General features: G+C 42.0%; 1 protein-coding gene across 1 annotated transcript in view; it reads right to left on the bottom strand.

Annotated features, from left to right (window-relative positions):
- Nucleotides 1-3,357: 3,357 nt before the first annotated feature.
- LOC119164442 (venom metalloproteinase antarease-like TtrivMP_A) overlaps nucleotides 3,358-22,847 on the bottom strand; it is a 40,791-nt gene continuing 21,301 nt past the window's right edge. Inside the window, exons 8-14 of the mRNA XM_037416632.2 lie at nucleotides 20,147-20,283; nucleotides 15,229-15,278; nucleotides 12,585-12,693; nucleotides 10,530-10,700; nucleotides 6,286-6,436; nucleotides 4,885-5,007; nucleotides 3,358-3,442 (exon numbers count right to left, since the gene is read on the bottom strand). Coding sequence (XP_037272529.2) covers nucleotides 3,377-3,442; nucleotides 4,885-5,007; nucleotides 6,286-6,436; nucleotides 10,530-10,700; nucleotides 12,585-12,693; nucleotides 15,229-15,278; nucleotides 20,147-20,283 — 807 coding nt within the window. The 3' untranslated portion in view covers nucleotides 3,358-3,376. The remainder of the gene's footprint in view (nucleotides 3,443-4,884; nucleotides 5,008-6,285; nucleotides 6,437-10,529; nucleotides 10,701-12,584; nucleotides 12,694-15,228; nucleotides 15,279-20,146; nucleotides 20,284-22,847) is intronic.

The following is a 22,847-nucleotide window of genomic DNA, read 5'->3' as shown; positions in this document are numbered from 1 at the left end:
GAAGCCTAACTGGGTTTAACACGAACTTAGGAAGGACGAACCAAGGTACATTATCAAGCGAAGAAAAGAATTATGCAAGTGTTGTTAAATACATTGTTAGAGACATCTGTGAACCTCATAAGCAGCGTTTACAAACATGTCATTCGCGCTGCAAAAATTCTTATATATTGACAACATTCCTTGCCTATTACAGTTACAGATGCCCATTTTAATAATGACAAACTCTAAGAATTCAACGAGGAAATACAACACAAGGTCCCACGATAGAAAGTCGCACTCGAATTGCCGTCTCTGAGCTTGACTTTGGCAGATAAGCGAGCAGTTGCTGTGCAACGACTTCAGATTGTAGCACAACACATTCCCACAAAGCCAGAGTTAATGCGACACAAGCCGATTGAGAGTATATAATTGATGAACGCAGCAGAAAGTGTCCTTTAAAGGACAAGGACCAAATCATCGACGAGAAACCTACTTTAAAGACGCTGACATGTAATAAGGACGCTGATTTCAGGCGTGACAAGATAACCCAGGTGACACGGCCGAACTCAACTAATCGCGTGCCAGCTCACCTAGAACTGCCTCGTAGTGATGTTGGTGCAACATCAGATACAAGTTGTGCTTGTTTTGGGTGTTGAAGGCCAAACACACTGTTAATTGCGAAATTGTAAAATCTTTAACGTGTGGTCGGTTTCGAACAAAGCCGGTTACTGCACCAGGAACACCTCGTTAATGAGATGGTGTTCATCATCACAGGTGATCCTAAATTGCAAAAGTGTATTTCCCCAGGCTGGCAATTGTGGTGCTATGGGAATGGGAATAAGGGCTTTATTGCAGTGTGCCTAGTGTTTTTATTGTGCATTTGTCAGCCGTTCAGGAGAAGTTGTCCGCACATTCAACGATTGTACTTCAGGGCTCGTAGTGTGTAAAATATATATAGCGAAAGACGACAACGAAGTGTGGGCACTAGAGAAGAACTCGCGCACGCTGTGCAGCAAACAAATCTTAAATGACATGAAAGTGCAATTTATCTGTCCTAGACATTAAACCATTTGTTTATTTGGGAGAGTATTTAGACTCCAACCAAAAGTTTTGAAGAAACCCGATGTTTTAAAACCGACTTGGTTCCATCCTTAGGGGTGACCTTCTCTATCATGACCTCCCCTATCTCTCTCTCGTTTTGCTGCGAAACGCAGTCCATGAGTATGCACTGAAGAAACGGTTCCGAGAGAGTGGTTGATGTTAAGGGCTCTCCTCTGCTTGTGCCACGACTCAAGTAATAACCCTTTCGTCCAGTTCGGCTCGCTTTCAAGGATGGCCATCGCTTCGAAACTTATGTGGTGATCCAGCGTCTCAGTATGTTCCACGACTGCGCCGCGCTCTTTGTAGAGCTTCCGCACATCGTTGGCGTGTTGCTTCAGTCGTTCCAGTAGGTGTTTGCACAGAACTTAGGTGCTGTCTAAAGTTTTCAACTTCAGACAGCATTAGCTTTGCCGTCTACTGAAGTTCTGCCTGTCAACCGTCAAAGGACTCCTTTGGTGGTTGAGGAGCTCTCCTGTCTGCTGGAGTTCTGCCTGTCCAGAACGTATTTCTCCTAAAAAGGAACTATTTTCAGGCAGAACAGTGAAACCACGATGGGAACTTCCATCTTCGTCACGATGGCAAACTTGACCATGGGGTACATAGAAAAGAAAGCACTCAGTTCCTTCTCGCCGCGACCCAAGCCTTTTCTCTATTATAGGAATGACTGTTTTCGCGTCATAGACGTCTGAAGTTGAAAACTTCAGACAGCACATAAATTCCGTAAGCCCCGCCATACATATCAAAAACGAGTGTGAAAGCGACCACTGCCCGCCCATTCTCGACGTCCAGGTGGCAAGAAAGCGCAACAGCCTTGATTTCTCCGTTCACAGGAAGTCGATGAACACTAGCCCCTACCTTCAATTTCATTCATTCTTCCCACCCCACCTGCCACAAGGCCTCGGTTGTGACCACGCTACTCTAGAGATCCGTGAGCTTATGCTCCAATGACACGGAGCGAAAAAAAGAAGAGGCCCGCGTAAATGCGGACATCAGAAAAAACGGATACCCCCCCAAAAAAAACTTCATTTCAGCCGCCACCTACCGCGCAGAGCAACAGAGGAAACGAAAACGCCAAGCAACCTTAATTGACAGCCCTCCGAAACGCGTACCGGTCCCATACGTTCAGGGAGCCAGCAAGATGTTGGCGCGGATCTTCAAGAAGGAAGTGGTTCGCATCTCGCCCATGCCTTCTTGTTCGCTGGGTCACCTCCCCCCTCGCCCGAAAGACCGGCCAACAATGAACAGCACCCCCGGTGTCGTTTACGAAATTCCGTGCGCCGAGTGACCCTCTTTGTATATCGGTGAGACTAAAAATTCACCGGAACGACTGAAGCAACGGGCCAACGATGTGCGGAAGCTCTATAAAGAGCGCAGCGCAGTCGCCGAACATGCTGGGACGTTTTATCACCGTATAAATTTCGAAGCGACGGCCATCTTTGAAAGCGAGCTGAACTGGAGGAAAAGTTTATTTTTCGAATCAAGACACATACAGAGGACAGCCCATAATATCAACTGCTCTCTTGGTACTCTTCCCCCAGTGTATACAGATGGACTGTGCTGCTCGGAAAAACGAGAGAGAGAGAGAGAGCAGGGTCATTATCCGCCCCGCAAGTGCTTTGAAGACGCCACTGCTACGTTGCCCCGTAGTCACCCCTGAGGAAGAAACCAAGTTGGTTTCGAACCGTCGGGTTTCTTCAAAACTTTTGGTTGGAATCTAAATCATCTCTCAGTTTCATACCAACCAGTCAGACTTCTGTCGAATGTTTACAATCATTTGTTTAGTTCTATTCTACAGGCAAAAACACCTTCATTCAGCAATTAACGAAGAAAAATAGAAGCAGCCTTGCACAGACGCTAACCACATGTTTGAACACATTTACTAAAAAACGCACCTAATTGTGTATATACTTCTCTAGCATAGTGATATTTCTATCAATGACTAACCTTGATTAAAGAGATCATTGTTTTTTTGAAGTGGCTAGGTAGCACCATTTTTGTTTCAATTTCAGTCCTACGCTAATGTGCAGGAGTAGCGCCAGCGAGGGTAAGGTGGCAGAGGGGTTTTGGAGCCCACTCAAAATTTTCATCTGGCTCCCTTTGCCTCACCAAAACAAGCATAGTCAAAACAAAACGAGCATGTTCCCAGCCACTCATTCCGCCCCCCGCCTCCTTTCCTACTTAGTGGAACTCACTTATCATAGATACCACTTTTCCCTCCTGAAAATACTCTGGGGCCACCCATGCTAATGCTATTCCTGGAGTAAGTCACAAAGGGAGTTTTCCTCTGCATATGCATTTATTCTGCCCAAGACTGATAACGCCATCGTCTTTCTTTAGGCATGCAGTCTCCATTTAGGCATATCTGGAAAAGGAAGTTTATTTATAATCAATAATCAGCGTAAAGGCGACTTGAAGTATTGTCACAGAAATATTTACAATCCTCAATTACTACGCAATAATTCAACAACGTGGGGTAAAGAAAGAATTCATTACATCAACCTAAATATTGATATTTATGCTCTAATCTCAACAAGCCCCCATACTGATTTTTCTGAACGAAGACGAATACACTAGAACATGCCAAAATATTTTGGAATTTAGAAATACATTGCAGAAACTTCCTTAGCATCAATTTATAAACTGTGGTCAAGAAGATGTGTTCATGTATTTCTTTGCAATCAGGAAGAGACAAGACAAAGCAGTTCTTCTGTTACTGTGTTGGTGATTGCAAATCTTTTTTCCTGCTCGCGATCCTTTCAGCAGAAGTAAAAACTATGAATGTCCGAATATTGAATTCTGAGAACGCCAGTTGAATACCAACACGGCTTCGTTCCAACACTAAATGGCACAGTGGCTTTTCTTGCGCTATATCTATTGACATGTCATACCAACTAGCCCAAGCTGCCACACAGCGACTGCGTCACAATAAATATCATCGTAGATGCGCTTGAACGTGGGTCTTTCTCAGTGGTTTAGAACCCACCAAGCCATGCACGATACGATTCCAGTTTAGAATTTCCAAAAGTTGTCGCCTGTGCAGGCCTTTTCATTTCGAGTGTGCTGTGGAAATCTTGCGAAACAAGAAACGACACTACTTTCGTTTCACTTTAGAACAAATTAGTGAAACTGCAGGTCGTTAAACACTGCGGATCTATTCGGCAGTGCACTCATTCAAAATAAAAGCACTCTTCTTTGCCTTAAAAATGTTATCCTTCTTTAAAAAAAGAAGCTACTTCACATTTTCCACCAGATTAAAATGATGGCGATTTGAAATACCATAAACAGTGTTGTGACAGCTAGTAGAGTTCATTTTGCTGGACACAGACAGACAGACGGACGGACGGACAGACAGACAGACAGACAGACAGACAGACAGACAGACAGACAGACAGATTGATAAATAGATAGATAGATAGATAGATAGATAATAGATAGATGATAGATAGATAGATAGATAGATGGACAGATAGACAGATTGATAGATAGACAGATAGACATATTGATAGATAGACAGATAGACATATTGATAGACAGACAGATAGACATATTGATAGACAGACAGACAGACAGACAGACAGACAGACAGACAGACAGATAGATAGATAGATAGATAGATAGATAGATAGATAGATAGATAGATAGATAGATAGATAGATAGATAGATAGATAGATAGATAGATAGATAGATAGATAGATAGATAGATAGACATCAATAGTCAAACCACGTGTGATTTGCTAATATATGCTTCCTCTTTAATTCTGGTTTTAATGCAGACTTTAGAGGCATCAATGTCTTGAGCTTACATATGTCTTGTCTTTGTTGCACGGTGTACCATCGATGATAATCATCGGCCAGTGAGAATCTGAAGCTTGGAACTCCGCTCCTCGTACAAAACACTGTGCGATGCAGTTCACAATTCCAAATTTCTGCAACATACAATAATGAAAGATAACGCGGGCATAATATAGGAACCTGGCGCCTCCCTTTTCTCTAATGAGCTATGAATATATAATAAATTATTTCAGCAGTCTTTTTCACTAGTGCCACATAATTATCTTTTGTTCAGAAATATTATTGCCCGATTTCGACAATGCAACATTCTCGCTGAATCTATACAGTGATTCACACGGAAGTACCAAAAAGAAGCAACCTACAGTAAGGAACACATCGAAAATTTGCTATAGCTTCTTCTCATGTTTCCTCCTTTAATTGATGCTAAATGAGCCGAGTATCAAGCTTGGTACGCAGGTAATTATTAGCAAGTAATGCTACCGACGCACAGTATTCCTGGTTATGTGCTCTGACCACTCCTTGGCAACGCGTCAGACTGCCTACGCTCCACGTGCCTAATTCACGTAAATATTGTCGCAGTCTCATTACTGGCGTCGTGCAGAACTGGTCTAAAACACACACACACACACACACACACACACACACACACACACACATATATATATATATATATATATATATATATATATATATATATATATATATATATATATATATAAGCACGGACACAGACACGATTTCGATGCACTCAGGGTCGTTCAGACAGGCCACTAGTACGCATGTAGCTATGTGACGCTTCCAGGGCCGTCTTCTGCAAAGAATAATCTGGAAGATGGCGTAATATACTTTTCTCTGACACAGGTTGGTCATCGAACTTGCTGTCGGCATTTGAAAGTGATTTTCTCATTATACTGTATTCATAACAGTCGCACAGCACCTGTCAAATTGTCTCATCTCCGCAGTGAATGAAGGTGGCTGGGTCGGCCATCGCTATGCGAAACGCGTACACACGGGTAAGTGCGACACCCAATCATAGTCTTCTCAAAATAGTAGCGTCATTTTTCGAATTATTTTTGGAAATCGTAAGCCTAAAGTTGGATCAAGGGAGCGTAATCTTGAACGTGTAAAATAAGACTAATTCCAATGTGACAAGGAGCATTGGCGAGTGAGGCTAAGGGGCTTTCTAGCAGCGTCGGTCCCAGAAAGATGTATTGATAGATCGTGGTCTTCTGCATGGGGTGAAGGGGCAGCATGATCGGCTCGTTGATTAGGCTTACACAGTAGTAACTGCCTGCCATCAAGACATCAAATATACGATAAAAAGCAGCCCGCAGTTTACATAATACACCTATAGATAAAAATGGCGTATAGATTAGCTGCACTGCTACAAGAAAAAAGCAGAATGCACATACCTCTATGAAGTATGTCGTTTTAAGGGTGGGATATGTCATTCTACATTGCTTATTTCGACCTAGAATATCTCCTGGAATTCTCGATGTGTTGTACTTTTTTTCAATATGATTTTTCGTGGATATGTTATGCAAACAGTTAATCTTTGTAGACCTGAAATTTACCAGGCACAAAAATAAATATCACTTTTAATGAAGTTTCCACACGATAGTCCGTCATGAACTTCAGTAATGGACAATGCGGTTCTTCAAGAATAAATTGAACAGCGTCCCGGCAACAGCCTCTGTCTGCTGAGAATCCTGCCCTGCTGGCACGATACACAAGTAATAATCAGGAATGAACGGGGGTAAGAAGGTAGGGGTACAAGACAATAATGCCATGTCTGCACAACTATTTTGATGAATTCCTTTCAACTACTTTAAAGTAATGTCAGTCTATGTAACATAATATCTGAGTAGTTTTCAGAGGTTAAAACTGTGCACATGCACAAAATTAAGTAAAAAGTTCTATTTATGTCCCCCTCTACTCGTGATCCTTCCCCCAGTTTCAACCAAGCTTAAGTGTGGCACCCACTATCATTGCAAGGCGCTTTGTTTCATTTATTACTACGAATATATAATTAAAACTAAAATGTGTGTTTTTGTCTATTATTGTAAAATGTTGTAGCCACAGTGTTTTATGTAACAGAAAAAGTGCCGCCATATCCACGAAGTGAATGATGATGAGTGGGCGAAGCTCCGGAGGTAAACCTGGTAAACCATGAATCCTCTGTACATTTTGCCCACTCGATTTTATTACATCGCTCCCCCTAGCGTACGTCGACGCACTAAATCGAACAATTGCCTTCAACCAATGACACGCGCCATATGTGACATCATTCCTATTTTATAAGATCTCGCGTCTTTCATTAACTACAAGTACCGCTTTGTAGTTTATAACATCTTGCATCTTTTCATCATCAGCTACAAGTACCACCATCTAGTAAACACTACAAGAACTAACGAGAGGTGGCTACATACAGGAGACGGTACCGCCATCTAGTGAACACTGCAAGAACTAAACTAGAGGTGGCTACATACAGAGGACGGTACCGCCATCTAGTGAACACTGCAAGAACTAAACTAGAGGTGGCTACATACAGGGGACGCACAGCCCACGCTCTAAGGAGCTTTGCCCCTAAAAGGAGAAGACGTTTGAAAGCAAAACATTCTTCGGTGACATGTTTCTGTACAAGTGATTGATTCGCCTGCTGTAAACTACGCTGTGGCATGGTTGACAGATGGCCGTAGATGAAGCCTTGACAGTGAGATAGTTGTTATGACTTCATCGCTATTGGCACCGCCAATCATTCACGACAACACACAAAATGAAAAAATAACGTAGCTGCCTCACACTTGAAGCTCTTTTATCGTACACTACAAAGCAGCAGTGATAGCGACCAACTTCAATAATTCGCAATAGATAGACCCAAACGATATTTCACGTTGTTTTTCTCGAATATAAGACAAAAATCTTAAGCTATCTTCCAGCTGCAGTATACCCATATATAGTCTTATAATACTTATGAAAACTTTAGAGTAGGCTTGAAGTAAAAAGAAATGCTAAAGAGCAAGAGATTGTCTTCAGCTTCAGGTTGTCTTCAGATTGTCTTGAGATTATCAGGTACAGAGGTTGTCTTCAGCGTTACAGGTATTTAAGCCTTAAAGAGCACATGAAAGAATGGAGTATTTGCCAACCTCTGTACATCATGGCGCAGACTCTAATGTAGGAGTCACGTGTAGGACACCGTTGGCGGCGGTGGCAGCCACGGCGGACAAATACTGCGCACGCGACCACTGTTGTGATCTCATAAAAACTGTCGCTGTAAAAAAAAAAAAAAACGCCAGGCCTGTGCGAACCGCGCAGCACAGTCACAGCGAAACCTGGAAGAGCAGCCTTTCGGAGGCTTTTCTAAACACTCTTTGGGTAACTGGTACAATCACACTTGCTGGGTATGTCCCCGTTACGCCAGAAATAACCATAATCATTGTGTAGTAGGTCGGCATTCACTATGCTAGTCATCGTCATTCTTCGCATAAGCGTAGTAATCACCACGCACTTGCTAGAAACTTTGCGCATTTTTTTGCAGTGGCTGATGACGATGAAAAGTTATGCCTGAAGTGGGCATGCCCCACAGTTATTAGGTGATCAATAACAAACTTTTGTAATGGGGTTGGAGCATTGGACGACTCACTTGTTATGCAACTCACGTTATCTGACGCTTCGTTCTTCTTTTTATGTTCTAAAAGAATTTTTTACTCATATTGAAGTGATTCTTTTTATGACATCAAGCCTGCCTAAAGTCTCTTTGGAAACAAGTTCCAAGCAGTGGCATGACTGAGCGGTAGAATACTGGGCTGGCAAGCAACGGACACAGCTTCGAATTCCACTATGTCCTTGCTAATTTTTTATATGCGAATCAGCTCTTTGACTAGCCTGTGTAACGCAGTACATCCGTGCCTCCGTTCCAAAGCGCCACACCTCGTTGCCCCGCCGCAGTGATTGGAACGATGCAAAGTAGGGTCCATAAACAATATTATCAGGTCAATTGGTATAAATTGATCTTGGAAGGAAGAGCACAACGTTTACAGAGGAACACAAGAAAGAAGAAATTGTGTGGGTAAAGTCACAGGAGCGCGTCGACGTGAATTTTTTCCACACCGGCAGCAGCCGCCAGCTCCTCCCAACACACGTAGGTGGTGTTGCTTCTCCGCCTGCTCGCAAAACACTTCTTTGACTTCACCTTCTCCACCGCCTGCAATACTCGAGCGCACGCCGAGTGGAAACACTCTTTCAGCTCATTTATCTGCGAAAAAACTTACGCGAAATTCCACCCACCTCCCATGTCTTTATGTTTGGTTGAAATTTGGGGTTTAAAGTCCGAAAACCATCAAATGATTATAAGAGATGCCTTAATGGATGTCTCCGGAAATTTATGATCACCTGGGGCTCTTTAACGTGCACCAAAATCTGAGCACATGGGCTTACAGCATTTTTGCCTCCATAGAAAATGCAGCCGCCGCAGCCGGGATTTCATGCCACAACCTGTGGGTCAGCAGCCGAGTACATTAGCCAATAGAACACCACGGTGGGGCTGTCTTTGTGTTTCGAAAAATTGTTTCGTCGAGTATAAGCCACACCGAGCTTCGCTTCAAATCAGTCTTCCAGCATCCACGTTGACGCCCGATTCAACCGGGTCAACGGCGTGCGCAACCGTGCTGCTTCGCATCTCATGATGGTTCCATTCAGCGAGATGGTCCATAGTTTTTTATTTATTGAACTTTTTTTTACTTCTTGCAATACTGGTTACACAGCAGTGCCGACACGGGATAGTGCGATACGTACACGGCAGTCCGTTAATCCTTTCTCATTCCATGCGCAGAGATACATGCAGATACGTTCGCATGCGTACAGTATATAGGGTTTATATTAGCCAAGGAGCGCCAATGTGGTCATTTGGTTTCATGCTGCCAGCGCTTACATGGCGCCAACAAAGAGCAAACGGCGGTAAAGCCGACTCGCCCACTATACACACATTTCTCATAGTGCTCCGCACTATCGTGGGACACTGCGGAATTTGGGGTAAATTGTGTCTTGCTGTGAGAAGACACTCGGTAAGTGAGAAAATGCACCAAGGACAGTATGGATGTTGACGCCTTCTCGAAATTCCCGCACCACATGTCGTAACGTCATGACTTTAGACGCCATCTACTAGGTGATATGTAGTTCTTAATCTGCTACAATCATACACGTCCTCCTCTGCCTGGTACAAAAACGTAAAATTTCATGAAATGTCAACGAACCGAAATCGCCAAGATAAAAGAAAGTTATTTTGAATCCTTGAAATCCAGGACAGAGGTTTTAGTGACATTAACAAGAGTGAATTTGGACCTTGATTTTCTTCTCTCCCAAAGAAACATATAGTAGGGAAATTAAACATGTTTGTGTTCATAAAGAGGGGAGAAATCACTTTACTTTATGTGAACCAATTCATTGTTGCACTTTAGTGCCCAGTAAAGGCCAGGAGGTCCGCTATGGTTAAAGGACAAAGTTATACGCTATCGCGTACTCTTTAAAATGCGAGCTGGTTGACTCACCAATGAATATTTCTTCCAACATCGCGACATTTGAGCAATGGAAAGTGCACAGAATACGACTGAAATGATTTGTCGTGATGCAAAATAAATAATTCTCAAGTTGCACCTACCATGCCACCAGCGACATCGAATAATCGCAGCATGAGGAAAACTTCATGCTGTTGGAGTTTTCTTCAATATAACTCATCAAGTATCCTTGCTCCCAGGGGCACCGAACTGAGTCCGACTTGATGCCCGTTATGTGGGCATCTACAGCTGTTCCATCATGTGAGCATCCCAAACTGCGATGAAAAAACATAATGAGATAATTTCTATACGCGTTACTTGACAAGCAGATATTTTATTTCATAACCCAGCCCATTTAACGCAGCTGTATTTTTTCCACCCAGCCTATAAAGCTATAGTAATGAAACGCTCCGTTACCTAATGCTTTCTATTATAGATTTACCATGCTCAAACATACAAAAGGTGCTCGAGGTGGCTAAATTGAGAATTTTTTAAAATATTCAAAATAAAAAGAAGTGTGCGTCTTCTTTTTTTCAGGTGGCTTTCTACTTCATTTTTCTGACAATATTGCGCCTAGATTCTTCACTCATGCAATGAATTCACTAACGTGTACGGGAGATACAATGTGTCATCCTAAATTGTGTCCCACGGAATGATTTGCTGAGATTAACTTTAAAATATTCAGAAGCAGCGTTACCTTACAGCACGATGTGATCGATGCTTGAAAACTAAATATACAAATGGGGAAGATTGAGTTGCATTGTCATATGGTGAAAGTTTTCTTCGTTAACTATGAGTTTCGTCTGCGGTATTTATACAATGGGATCATAACTTGTAGACAAGTATTTACAGAAACGTGATCAGCTGCAGTCACATAACAAAGAAGCCTACACTGATTATGAAACTAGCTACCATTACTGCAGAACTACAGAGATGGTATGGAAACATCTATAGCCGTGTATTACAGTGCATATGAGCCTTCTTATTGCAAGAAAAAATGTCTTGACATTGGCCGGAAATTGTACTCTCGCCTCTGGAATGAATGTACCCTTTCACAGGGTAATATCCATATGAAGATTTTGTTTCAAATTCTGGTAATTCACTGTATACCAAAGCTGATTACAAATTGATGCCCCTAACTGATTCACGAAGTTTGCAAACATCATCGGCGATGTCGGCCTTGCAACTTATCAGACAAAACACACGCAGATGTAACCACGTATTTTTTATTGTGTTACCATAAAAACAATATAAATGGGAGCTGGAAGACCAGAGAAACGAAACTGTTATATCTATAGCCAGTTAATAGAAATTGTGAACCCCAAATAAAGAATGTTCAGGTGTTGCTTATTAGGCTAGCAACGTTCTATATAAATTGTGATTTGCAATAAAGTCCATATCGTGTTTTCGATTGTGCTATAATATATTCCAGGTAATTTGTCCAAGTCAACTTACACTAAAGCAATATTTAGAAAGTTTTACAGCCTCAAACATCTCAAGCCTAAATAATCCTTGAAGAAGGGGTCGAAAACCTTGGGACCTTGTATCACATGCATCCTGCCAGCCCTTCCCTAGCGTTCCGCGGCCCACGGCCCACAAATGCACATTTGTTCCTATTTTTTAGAAGTTTGTGAGTGTTTGTGACAATGCTAAATCGTCCTCGCATTTTTTCCTCGCCTGTGCTTTGTTCTAGTAATGCATTCCAGGTAAGCTACGCAAACATGACAGGTCAAAAGCAGTTTTAGTTAGGCAGACTATGGCGTCAATACTAAGGAAATATAACATCCGAATGAAAACTCGGCACTTCAAGACGGGTGTCCTGATTTGAGTTATTGTAGATATTGGTATCAATATTTTTAGTAGCCCTGACACTACATGTCCTAGAAAAATTAACCATATATCATATTCGAAAAGCCCCCTTTAACACGGCAAAGTTCACAAAATTTTTTTTGTACTAGCATCTAACTCAAACACTTTTCCCTTTATCACACCCTTCTTGATGCTACCAGTGTTTTGCCACAGTGAAATTTATGATGGTGGCCCAGTAAGTGATGTGTGCTTGAGACCGCTGCGGTACAGAATTTTACAAATAAAATAACACTAATTTTGATACCCTTTAAAAGCTATCAAGAAATCACGATTTAGCTATCACTACTTACGTGTGCGCTAGTTCGTGAGCCATTATTCTGATTCCAGTAAATGTATTGGCTCTATCTTCACCGAGGCCAACTCTTGTTTTCAAGCACACTGATCCAACAAATGCGAAGCCTATTGTAAAATTGAAAACAACATAGCTTCCTATAAATTACGTATAAAACGTTTACGTAGTATGTCATTCTTTTTACAACATTACTTATGATAAAGTATGCTAAAGCATGCAATTATTAATTCAGTAACGGGTGTTGTCCTCAATGTGCCGTATAAGAAATCAGGTATATTGACAGCTCGGCTACATAAAATAACCCGTACGTGATATCCCGGAGAGCAGGCTTAATTTTTTTCGGAGAGGTAGGAGTCACCTCCTTGAAATTTTCATTTTCTCTCGGCATTCTAGAGCGTAAAAAGCTACCGTAAGAGAGAGGGGAGGCCACTTCCTTGCTACTCCAATGCTGGTACTTATAGGCACTGAGCTACATTAGGAAATTCGGCACCATGTTTATGATCGTCGCACGACCTCATCTCTCAGCAGTGCATTAGTAATAAAAGTGGTGACAAGAAACATGTAATTGTTTTTCTATGTCAGAACAACCACCGAGCAGAAAACTGGGTGCATTTCGGTGCTTTCTTTGAGCCCAAAAACATTGTCGTCATTGTACTTTTCAATAAATGTGTGTATAAGGAGCTATTTTTGCTTCATGACCTCAGTTTGTGGAATAAAAGTTGACTATGGCTGTTCCAGCATACCTTCTCACGTTTAATGTCTATATGAGTTAATGTCTGTATGAATTCAATTCAAATAACAAAACTGATAATTATTAAAACTGAGATTTGATCTTTCCACCGGCGGCTCAGCTGCCGAATGCCTTCGCCACTAAAACACTGGGGCAGCTATAATAAGACATATTCATATATACTAAATGAAGTGAATAGAGGCATGACCGCCACTGTACATGAGTTTGTATGGAGCACCGGACGCGTTGTTCGAAGGTCACTCCCAACGGCAAGTTATTTTAAAACGAAAATGTTTTATGCCGGGACCCGCTAAGTCTTCAGTGACGTATTTCCGTCACGGATTTGACGTTGTAGCTTAACGCTATCAAATAGAAAATAAATGTGTAAATTATCTGGCTGAGGCGAAGCATGATGAGTTGTGAAGCAGCAGTAGTGCGCACGGTATTGACCCGGTTGAAACGGGTCTCGAAGCGCGTGCTAAAAGAGCGGTCTGAAGTAAAACGTCTTGTACCATTTGCTCGAGTAAACAATTCTTTGAAACGCAAAGACTCGGGAGGCGGGCTGGGTACTAATGTTACCTCGATGCGCGAATCGTGCGCTTTACTGTGCAATGACGTATCCTGGGGATGCCCCATGGCATCCCCTCCTTCAATAGGTAACTATACGTTAAAAAAGGCGTGGGAATCAGGGAACTATACAAAACTTCCGCAAATTGGAAGTGTGAGTTTAAACTCTGTATGCCATCTATACAGTGACATCTGAATGAAGCATGAATCACGTCTGCGTGTCATAACGTATCCTTGTATCAAGAAGAGACAATTAAAAAAGCTGAATTCTTGCCTTTTAACCTTTTATTTTGTTCAAATGTGTACAAAAATGAGAGTTAAAATACATAGCTTACTTTCAGGGCGAAAATAAACGTCTACCTTTGGGTGAATGACCATAACATTGAGATCCGAGCAGTTCGCCCAGTCACCATCTTGTTTGCACAACGAAATAGCCTGCACCATTTCGTTTCCGATGTCGTCTTTTCAATGCTCTCTACTTTGCTTTCTACGTAAAAAGCGCAATAGGACTTAAGACATATTTCGTTGGTAGTAGACGAGCGTTCTTGAGGGCTGTGAAAAATTGGCGCACGTTCACCTTGTAGTGTTCGAGTGCAAGGTCTATAGTCAGTAATTATTTTCAGAGCACCCAATTAAGAGTCAGAGCGCTGCCTACCGCTCTTACTTCGAAGAGAGCATGGCGCAATCTATGTGGGAAGACAGATCACGTGGCACGAGCCGGCAACTACGTCGTGACTTCCTGCTTGTCAAAGCGTCATCCTGTCTGCGTGAATAACCAACCAGATAGATGGCGCAGCGGCATTTATAGGGCCTTTTTTCAAGCTCTCCTGGGGTAACTACTGCAGACACACGTGCATGTTACCAACAACGCCATTATTTGCAAGAATTGCTGTTTAGTGGAGAAGCGCCCAGTAAACGCACTTGTGGGAAATGCTAAAAGCATAATTTAATGACTGCGCTGCAATAGCATAGCTGGTTGAAAACTGTGGGGTCAACAGTTGAGAAATTGGCAGGAAAGAAGTGTACTTTACGAATCCAACCATACTTCTTAGAAAAATGCATATATACAAAGCAATTACGGAAAACAGCCCCACAACAAAACTTCTCATTCATAAGAGAGCGTATATTATTTTCGCAATAAAGTAAAACCTGCTTATAGTGTTGACATTCTTTATTATGGTCACGAGCTTTAAACATAAGTAGCCGCTACGTGTTTTGTACAGATACATAAAACGTGGTATTTCTGAACCGTAGTTATACTGGTAACTGGAGGCCCAGGAGCAGCTTGCTGCTTCTGTCCGCAAAAGGTAAGCTTCATAAATAGAGACAACGTTACATTGCTTACCTTGTAGTACTGTTTCGACTCTAGAGCCTTCCACTGCTGCCATATCATGCCTGAAATTGACAATAATTGTGTTGTCATTTTCTACACGAAAGTGTTTTGCGCCGGGGTCTGTTGAAAATTTGTTAACGTATTTCTGTCGTGGAAATGGCGTCACAATAGTTCGCACAATGAGATGACAAAGAAAAAGTTGCATCAGGATAGTCGAACCAGGGCTCGGCAGGTCGCGATACAAGGGTAACGCTATAGTATTTCAGAGATACTTTTAAATATCTGTAGTGCTGCATTGAGATACTTTTCAGTAATGTATTTGTATCTCAGTAGTGAAATACTTTTACGATGTATCGCCCATATAGCAATACTATGTAGAACACGGGTATCACATTTTGCTTCTTCTGTGAATGAGCTGAGCCATGTTTACAACGTGAAAAAACAATTTTTCTGCTGTGACCTTGGGAGTCCGCAACAAGATATGTACACACAATTTTGACATTTGTGCTGAGGGTGCAACTGATTCCTACCTTCTTGTAAGCGAATTAGTCGCTTTGCTACCCGCATCCCTTAGTGCAACTTCAGACAGAACTGGAATGCATTTGAATGATCACCTGGTTGAGCTTTTCAACTACGTTTTAATGCCATTTTGCATTCCAGCAGTGATATATTCATTGTGAGAAGCATTGTACACTACACAATAGGCGCCAACCAAAAGTGGGGTTTTGGAAATTTGTACCTTCATGCGAATTGAAAGAGCAGTGCTTTCTTTTATCTTTTATTTTTTTTTTTGCGGAGCCCGCTTCATAAACCGAAGCTTATCGGGGAAGCCACAAACCACCAAAGAATTAGGTGTGTGGTGCCGTGTGCCATCAACGACACTTCTTTTTTCAAAGCATTTCTTGAAGACGCCAGCTTGGCCAAACGGACTTTCGAACAATGTCTTTTTAAATGCGAAGGATTTCATTTCGAACATTAGAGAATCGTATCTATCTATCTATCTATCTATCTATCTATCTATCTATCTATCTATCTATCTATCTATCTATCTATCTATCTATCTATCTATCTATCTATCTTTCTATCTATCTATCTATCTATCCACCTACAACTTTCAACTTTTAGCTCTCCTGGCCGTTTCGATAAGGTTATCAATACCAAAATCCGTATGGCGTTACATTACTGTATGACGAGCACAATGAACAAGTCATAACATAAAAATCAAGACATCTATGTCATGCATGTCATGATTTACATTCCATGGTCTTGCTGCTTTTGCGGTGTTTTCGTTCACATGACATGTTGCAAAGCAAAGCTGGTAGTCACAGACTCTAACATGAAAATCATGACAAATGTCATGTCATTCATGGCTACACGCCACGCTCATGGTGGGGCGCAGTAGTTTCGCTATCTTCCTATACACCAAATTCGGTTTTACGGAACGTGAATGGATGACGAAGGTATATGACTGTTGCAAACATGAGAATCATGAGATGCGTGTCATGTAAAAGCATGACTACCTGTCACACTGATTGATGATTGATTCATATGTGGGGTTTGGCGTTCCAAAACTACCATATGATAGTGATAGACACCATAGAGGAGGGCTCCGAAAATTTTGAAATTTTGACTACCGGAGGTTTTTTAACGAGCACCCGAATCTGAGCACACGGACCTACAGCATTTTCGCCTCCATCGAAAATCCCGTTACCTGTGGGTAGGCAGCCGAGCACCTTAGCCACTAGACCACTGTGGCAGGGCCACATGCTCGGCTCATGATGCATTTGCAGTCATTTCGCTAGCTTCACATATACCAAATTTGGTATTACGGGATGCGAACAGACGACGAAGGTAAATGCACGTTCAAACAGGATTATTATGACATGCGTGTCATGAACTGCAAGGAATACATACCACTATAATGATGCGCTCGCAGCCGTTTCGCTTGCTTCACGTATATCAAAATTGGTATTACTGGACGTTAATGGAAGACGAAGGTATGTCACTAGTGTGAACATGATAACCATGACATGCTTTTCGTGTAACAACATGACTACAAGCCACAATCATGATGCGCTCACGGCCGTTTTGCTAGGTTCACATATACCACACTTGATTGATTTGATTGATTTGTCGGAGTTTCACGTCTTAAAACCACTAAACGATTATCACAGACGCCGTAGTGGAGGGCTCCGGAAATTTCGACCATCTGGAGTTGTTTAGCATGCGCCTAAATCTAAGCACACAAGCCTACAGCATTTAAGCCTTCATCTAAAATACAGCCGCCCAGCCGGGATTCGATGCTGTGGCCTGCGGGTCAGCAGCCAAGTACCTTAGCCACTAAACCACTATGACGGGGCATTTATATTAAATTTTGTATTACGTGATGTGAATGCATGACGAAGGTATGTGTTCAGTCAAACGTGATATACATGAGATGCCTGTCATGTAACCACGACTGAATGCTACGCTCCTGATGCGCTCACGGCCCTTTCGATAGCTTCACAAATACCAAATTTGATATTACGTGACGTGAATGGATGACGAAGGTAAATGACTGGTCCAAGCATGATAATAATGATATGCGTATCATGTAAAACATGAATACATGCTATGCTCATAGTACGCTCACAATGGTTGCGCTAGCTCCACATATACCAAATTTTTTATCACGTGACGTAAATGGAGGACGAAAGTAAACGACACGTCCAAACATGATAATCATATTATGTGTTATGTAAAACATGACGACGTGCTATGCTCATAGCACGTTCCCGGCTGTTTTGGTAGCTTCACATATACCAAATTGTGTATCACGTGACGTGAATAGACAGCGAAAATAAGCTAAACGTCCAAACATGATAATCAGTACATAGACATCATGTAAACCATAATTTACGTCCATCTCGTAACATTGTGCTGCTTTTAAAGTGACATATCAACCTTTCTCATTCGTGCTTCGCATATCATGCATTCCCACTGTACGTGGGATAATACCAATTTTCGCGTTTTCTTTCACGGCCTTGTTTTGTTCGTTCTCCTTTCTGTTTTTTTTATTTTTTAAAAAAACACTAAACCTTCAACTGGGAATAAGCGCTCGTCTTCATTGTTTATGGGTTCCGATCGTGCTTTGCGCTAGGCCACTTTAGCAAAACTGTAAGCTAACTAGCCTCAACCACTAGTCTACTAAGTAGAACGTCGTTGCAGCATGCGCCGCCATTACAGCGGCAGCAAGGACTTCAGGATCCTTACTTTCCTTTTCAGTCAGAGACAAAATAAAAGCATATGATTCTCAATTTGTTTGTTTATGGTTCCAGTACTTCACTTGAACTATGCTACTTCTAGCATAGGGTAAACTGTTTCCCTCAAGTGTACTACTTTCGGTGCACATTGCGTCTGACACTTGCTCTGATACAGCATAGTTTTTTACTGGAACTGATATCCGGGAATATGTCGTTATTAACAGTTATGTGCAGTGTGAGCTTCCTTTGTAAAGTCTCTGTAAATAAACAATAAAGTTATTTGCAATTTTCAATGCACTGCGCATTTTAAGTATTACGCTGCACACAACAAGTGCCTGTACGGTGCATGACTACCCCGACATAGAGAAACGTATTTAGTATCTGTATTGCTGTATATGTATTCCGGACTACTTGTTTCGTCTTTTTGGAAAAGTATCTCTAAAATATCTCGTTAAGTCAATTACAAATGCATCTCAGTATATGTATTTCAGCCTACCAAACCGTGTATTTTGATATTTGTATTTCGAAATATTTTTTGTGTATATCTACTCAGCCCAGAGTCCAACGCATAACCTCTAAGTCCACGATAGCAGATGCCGGGGACACTATCTGCTGAACCTTGGTCTTTCTTATATAGTAATTTTATAAGTAAATAAAGCAATACATATGCATAAAGACGTCAGGCTATTAGAACATTCTGATGGCTTACAAACACTTCATTGCCACACATTCATTGTATAAAAGACTTCCATACGAGTCAGAGCTTCAACCACGTTAATCTTGACCACGTCAGTATAGGGACAAAACGTGGGTGGAAGCGCTTAATGTGCTGGAAGAATTCCTGAATTGGGACTCGTACTTGATTAAATTCAGAAAATATTCAGGGCAGTTGATACGTAAAGGAGTGAGATCCCATGGTCATGTCACTTGATTATTTTGCGGGTAAGTTTTCTAGCGTACATTTAGGGCATGTGTATAATGTCGAATTTATTTGAGAGAACAGGGGTAGAGAGGCAGGGCAGCGAGGAGCGTGGGGCAGAGCACTGAGAGCAGGGCCACTGAATCTGTCACTAGTATGCGCTGCGCTCCCGGAGGGCAGGTGAGGAGGTGACGAGTAGAGAGACTGCGTCACTGAAACATTCCACGCCCCGGTCTGTTCTTTGTGGGACAGCAGCAAAATACGCGTGAAATCGGTCAGTCACATGTTATTCATTATCGTGATACCTAGTATGTTTGTGCAACGACACAGTCGGCAGGCGTCCAGCTGTCATCGTAACCATCCGTACAAAACAGCAGTGTCAAACTCCACATGGTTGCTACCATTGGCGCCGCGCTCGCCGGCTGAAGAAAAATTCGGAAACTGTGACGTTCGAAGGTCACGTGACTCGTGGTACCCCGCCTACTGTGCTTTTTAGGCGAGAACACTGCAAACTGCTCCTGGCTGCTCTCGGCGCAGCAAAAGCACTCTCGCTCTACCGAAGGACGACAGTGCTCCTGCACCTGTTCTACCACTGAAACACGCCGGCTGTGAAGAGAGCACTTTCAGCCTGCTTTTCAGTGCTCCTGCTCTCCCAATGAAATTCGCCATAAGACTTAATAGAGTGAGCTTAGGTGTTGCCGCACTGAAAGGTTCTCTCCCACCCGTGCTGGCGTATTTAAAACAAAGAACAAGCAAGCGCAGTACTCACCCAGTAACGAAAAAGATGATGTCATACTTTTCATACCTAGTTTTTTCCTTATCAACAAATTCGACTAAGCTGTAGAGCGACTTTAAGCCGTCAATAACATTTCCATATAGGTGCGCAAAGTAAGTCTCCTTGCTTTTCTGGGAGAAAAGGTTTAGACAACTTAACATACAGTAGGCTAAAGTTGCAATTTCACAGCATTGCACAGCATTGATGAAACTGTATTTACTTTACTGTGGCTGAGTAGTTTTCAAAACCGATTCCACGTATGCCCAAAGCTAAGACCAAGACAGTGCCAGTAAAAAGAACCTATAGCCCTTCTATCTTCACAAGTGGTGCCATGGGCTTAGTTTTTGATGATTGGTATGAGGGGTTTATCGTCCCAAAACATCTATATGATTATGAGAGACGCGGACGTGGAGGGCTCCGGAAATTTCGGCCACCTGGGGTTCTATAACGTGCACCCTATTATGAGCACACGGGCCTAAAGCATTTCCGCCTCCATCAAAAATGCAGCCGCTAAAGCCAGGATCCTTTCTCGCCACCTGCTGGTCAGCAGATGAGCATTTTAGCCACCAGACCACCGCAGTGGGGCGGGCTTTGTCATTCGCGGAATCCTCTTCTGTCCGTCTAACTTTCTCTCTCTCTCTCTCTTTTTCTGGTATTTTGGCATCCAACCACAATGCCTTCCAGAAAGCTCACGTGCGACTTTCAGACTGATTGTGCACTATCACTGCGAGTCTCTTCACTATGGCTATGACCGGGTGTCCGAATACATTAGTGTTTGCATATTCCCAATTATTTCCTGCCTCGACTCTATGTGTTTCTGTGGATGCAAACACCGTTCAATTTACTCACTGATACGTCGAACAAGAAGAGCTGTTGCAACCATGCCCAATTCGTAGCATACTGCACGTTAAATTCACTTCGTAGCGTAGCACTTTCGTGTGTATTTTGCGTGGAGTAAAGTAGCGTAGCAAATTGAGCTAGTTAGCACATACTCTTAAAATCATCACACTCAAAGCGCAAAAAACACAAGAACGTCGAAGGAACACGCGCTGCGTGGATAATGCGAACTGCGTTTACATAGAGGTTTAAGCAAAATTTTGCAACTATGACACGCTGTTATGGCATCGGCAAGTAATAATTACACAGCCACTATGATGGCAGTCGAGGCCCATTGGGAAAGAATCGTTCCCCGTGCCTATGCTCTCTCGACCTCCTATAACTGCAGCCTTCCCTGTACTGACCATGGAGGCACTCGATAGAAACTTCATTAAATTTACATACATTCTAAGTTTATTTCACTTCAATTAAACATTTATTCGGCGTTTCTTTTGCAAAAAATTGCGGGAAGAAAGTACAAGGATAAGAGCAAAAAGAGGCTGCGTTAGCAGATTAACGAGGCTCCTATGCGCTTACTCTCGGCATCGGAAATACGCAGAAAATAAATGTGAAGGCAAGCCGACATTGATCTGTACACAGCAGGAAATTGGAAATGAAAGTAGTTCATTGAATTAGTGTTTGAGGCTTACATAAAAATTATTAAAGAACGTAAAATGAAAAGTACTGTACTCATTCTCGGGACACAGGTTCACCCAAACGTTACTGGCTTTGTTGGCCACAGTTTAGATGGAGTGAATCGTATTTAGTACAATTAGGTGAGGTGAGAGTCCGCTTTTTGTATTTTCTAAAAATATCACACTGTGAATTACACGGATACCCATCAATTCTCTACACCGGCGTTTTTTTTCAATCGAAGAATTTTAAATAATAAATAATTGTTTCAATGCCTTCACAATCTATATATAACGATTGACTCATTTTTTTCCAACAAGAAACGTGTCCTTCCACTTATATTTTTGTGTTTATAAATGCAACTGATGCCATTGAAATGGGATGTGTTTAAATAACAAGAAAATAATAAGTTACTAGGGTTATCATAACTTTTACACTACGGGACAATTTTGACTCTAAAATTTATCTTCAAAGTTGTGTATTTGTGCTAATAAAACCTCTACTAACCACCGTACCAACTCCACTGGTCCATCATTTCAATCATGTAGCACGGATGATGAATTTTTCAAATATATGAATTTCAATGTCTTCACACACAAAAAAATTAATTAGGCGTTCTCCCTTGGCTCACTCAACCATTCAGAAAAAGCGAAACGCTATGACGACCCTGAGCAAAGCAGTGATTGTTGACGCAATATACTCCTTCTGCTGGTCTCTCAATACCCATTGAGGCAGATGGTGGCTATATTTACAGCATTAAAGTCTGTACTTTGTTCAACTATCGTAACTTAAAGAGTGCTCTCTGCGACAAAGTTTTCTCACTCTACGTCAGGTATTCATATTTTCGCGACGAGAGCTCTCAGAATACACCAAGACAAATTCAGTTCCTGCCGCAAATACATAAAAAATGAACCATGTGAGTGGAGTTCGCATGGACTTTGTCATTTGCCCCCACTGTAGAAAGGCGCAGATCTTAGATTGCTTCTGCGTCAACCAACGTTGTGTGAGGCTTACCAGGACCATGAGAAGCTCTTCTGTATTTTAGTGATCATGAAGGAAGATTCTCGTTGGCCGGTTTGAGTACTTCATACTGTGTTGTTTTACACTGATATTTGCTGCAGGTCATTTGTGCCAAAGTTTATATAGAATTCTGCTTTAATTGTCGGGTACTCAATGTTCACTTTCT

This window comes from Rhipicephalus microplus, chromosome 8 (genome assembly GCF_043290135.1).
Source record: "Rhipicephalus microplus isolate Deutch F79 chromosome 8, USDA_Rmic, whole genome shotgun sequence".
Classification (NCBI taxonomy): Eukaryota; Metazoa; Arthropoda; class Arachnida; order Ixodida; family Ixodidae; genus Rhipicephalus; species Rhipicephalus microplus.
Note: the sequence above shows the minus strand (reverse complement) of the source record. Positions and strands in the feature narration are given on the sequence as shown.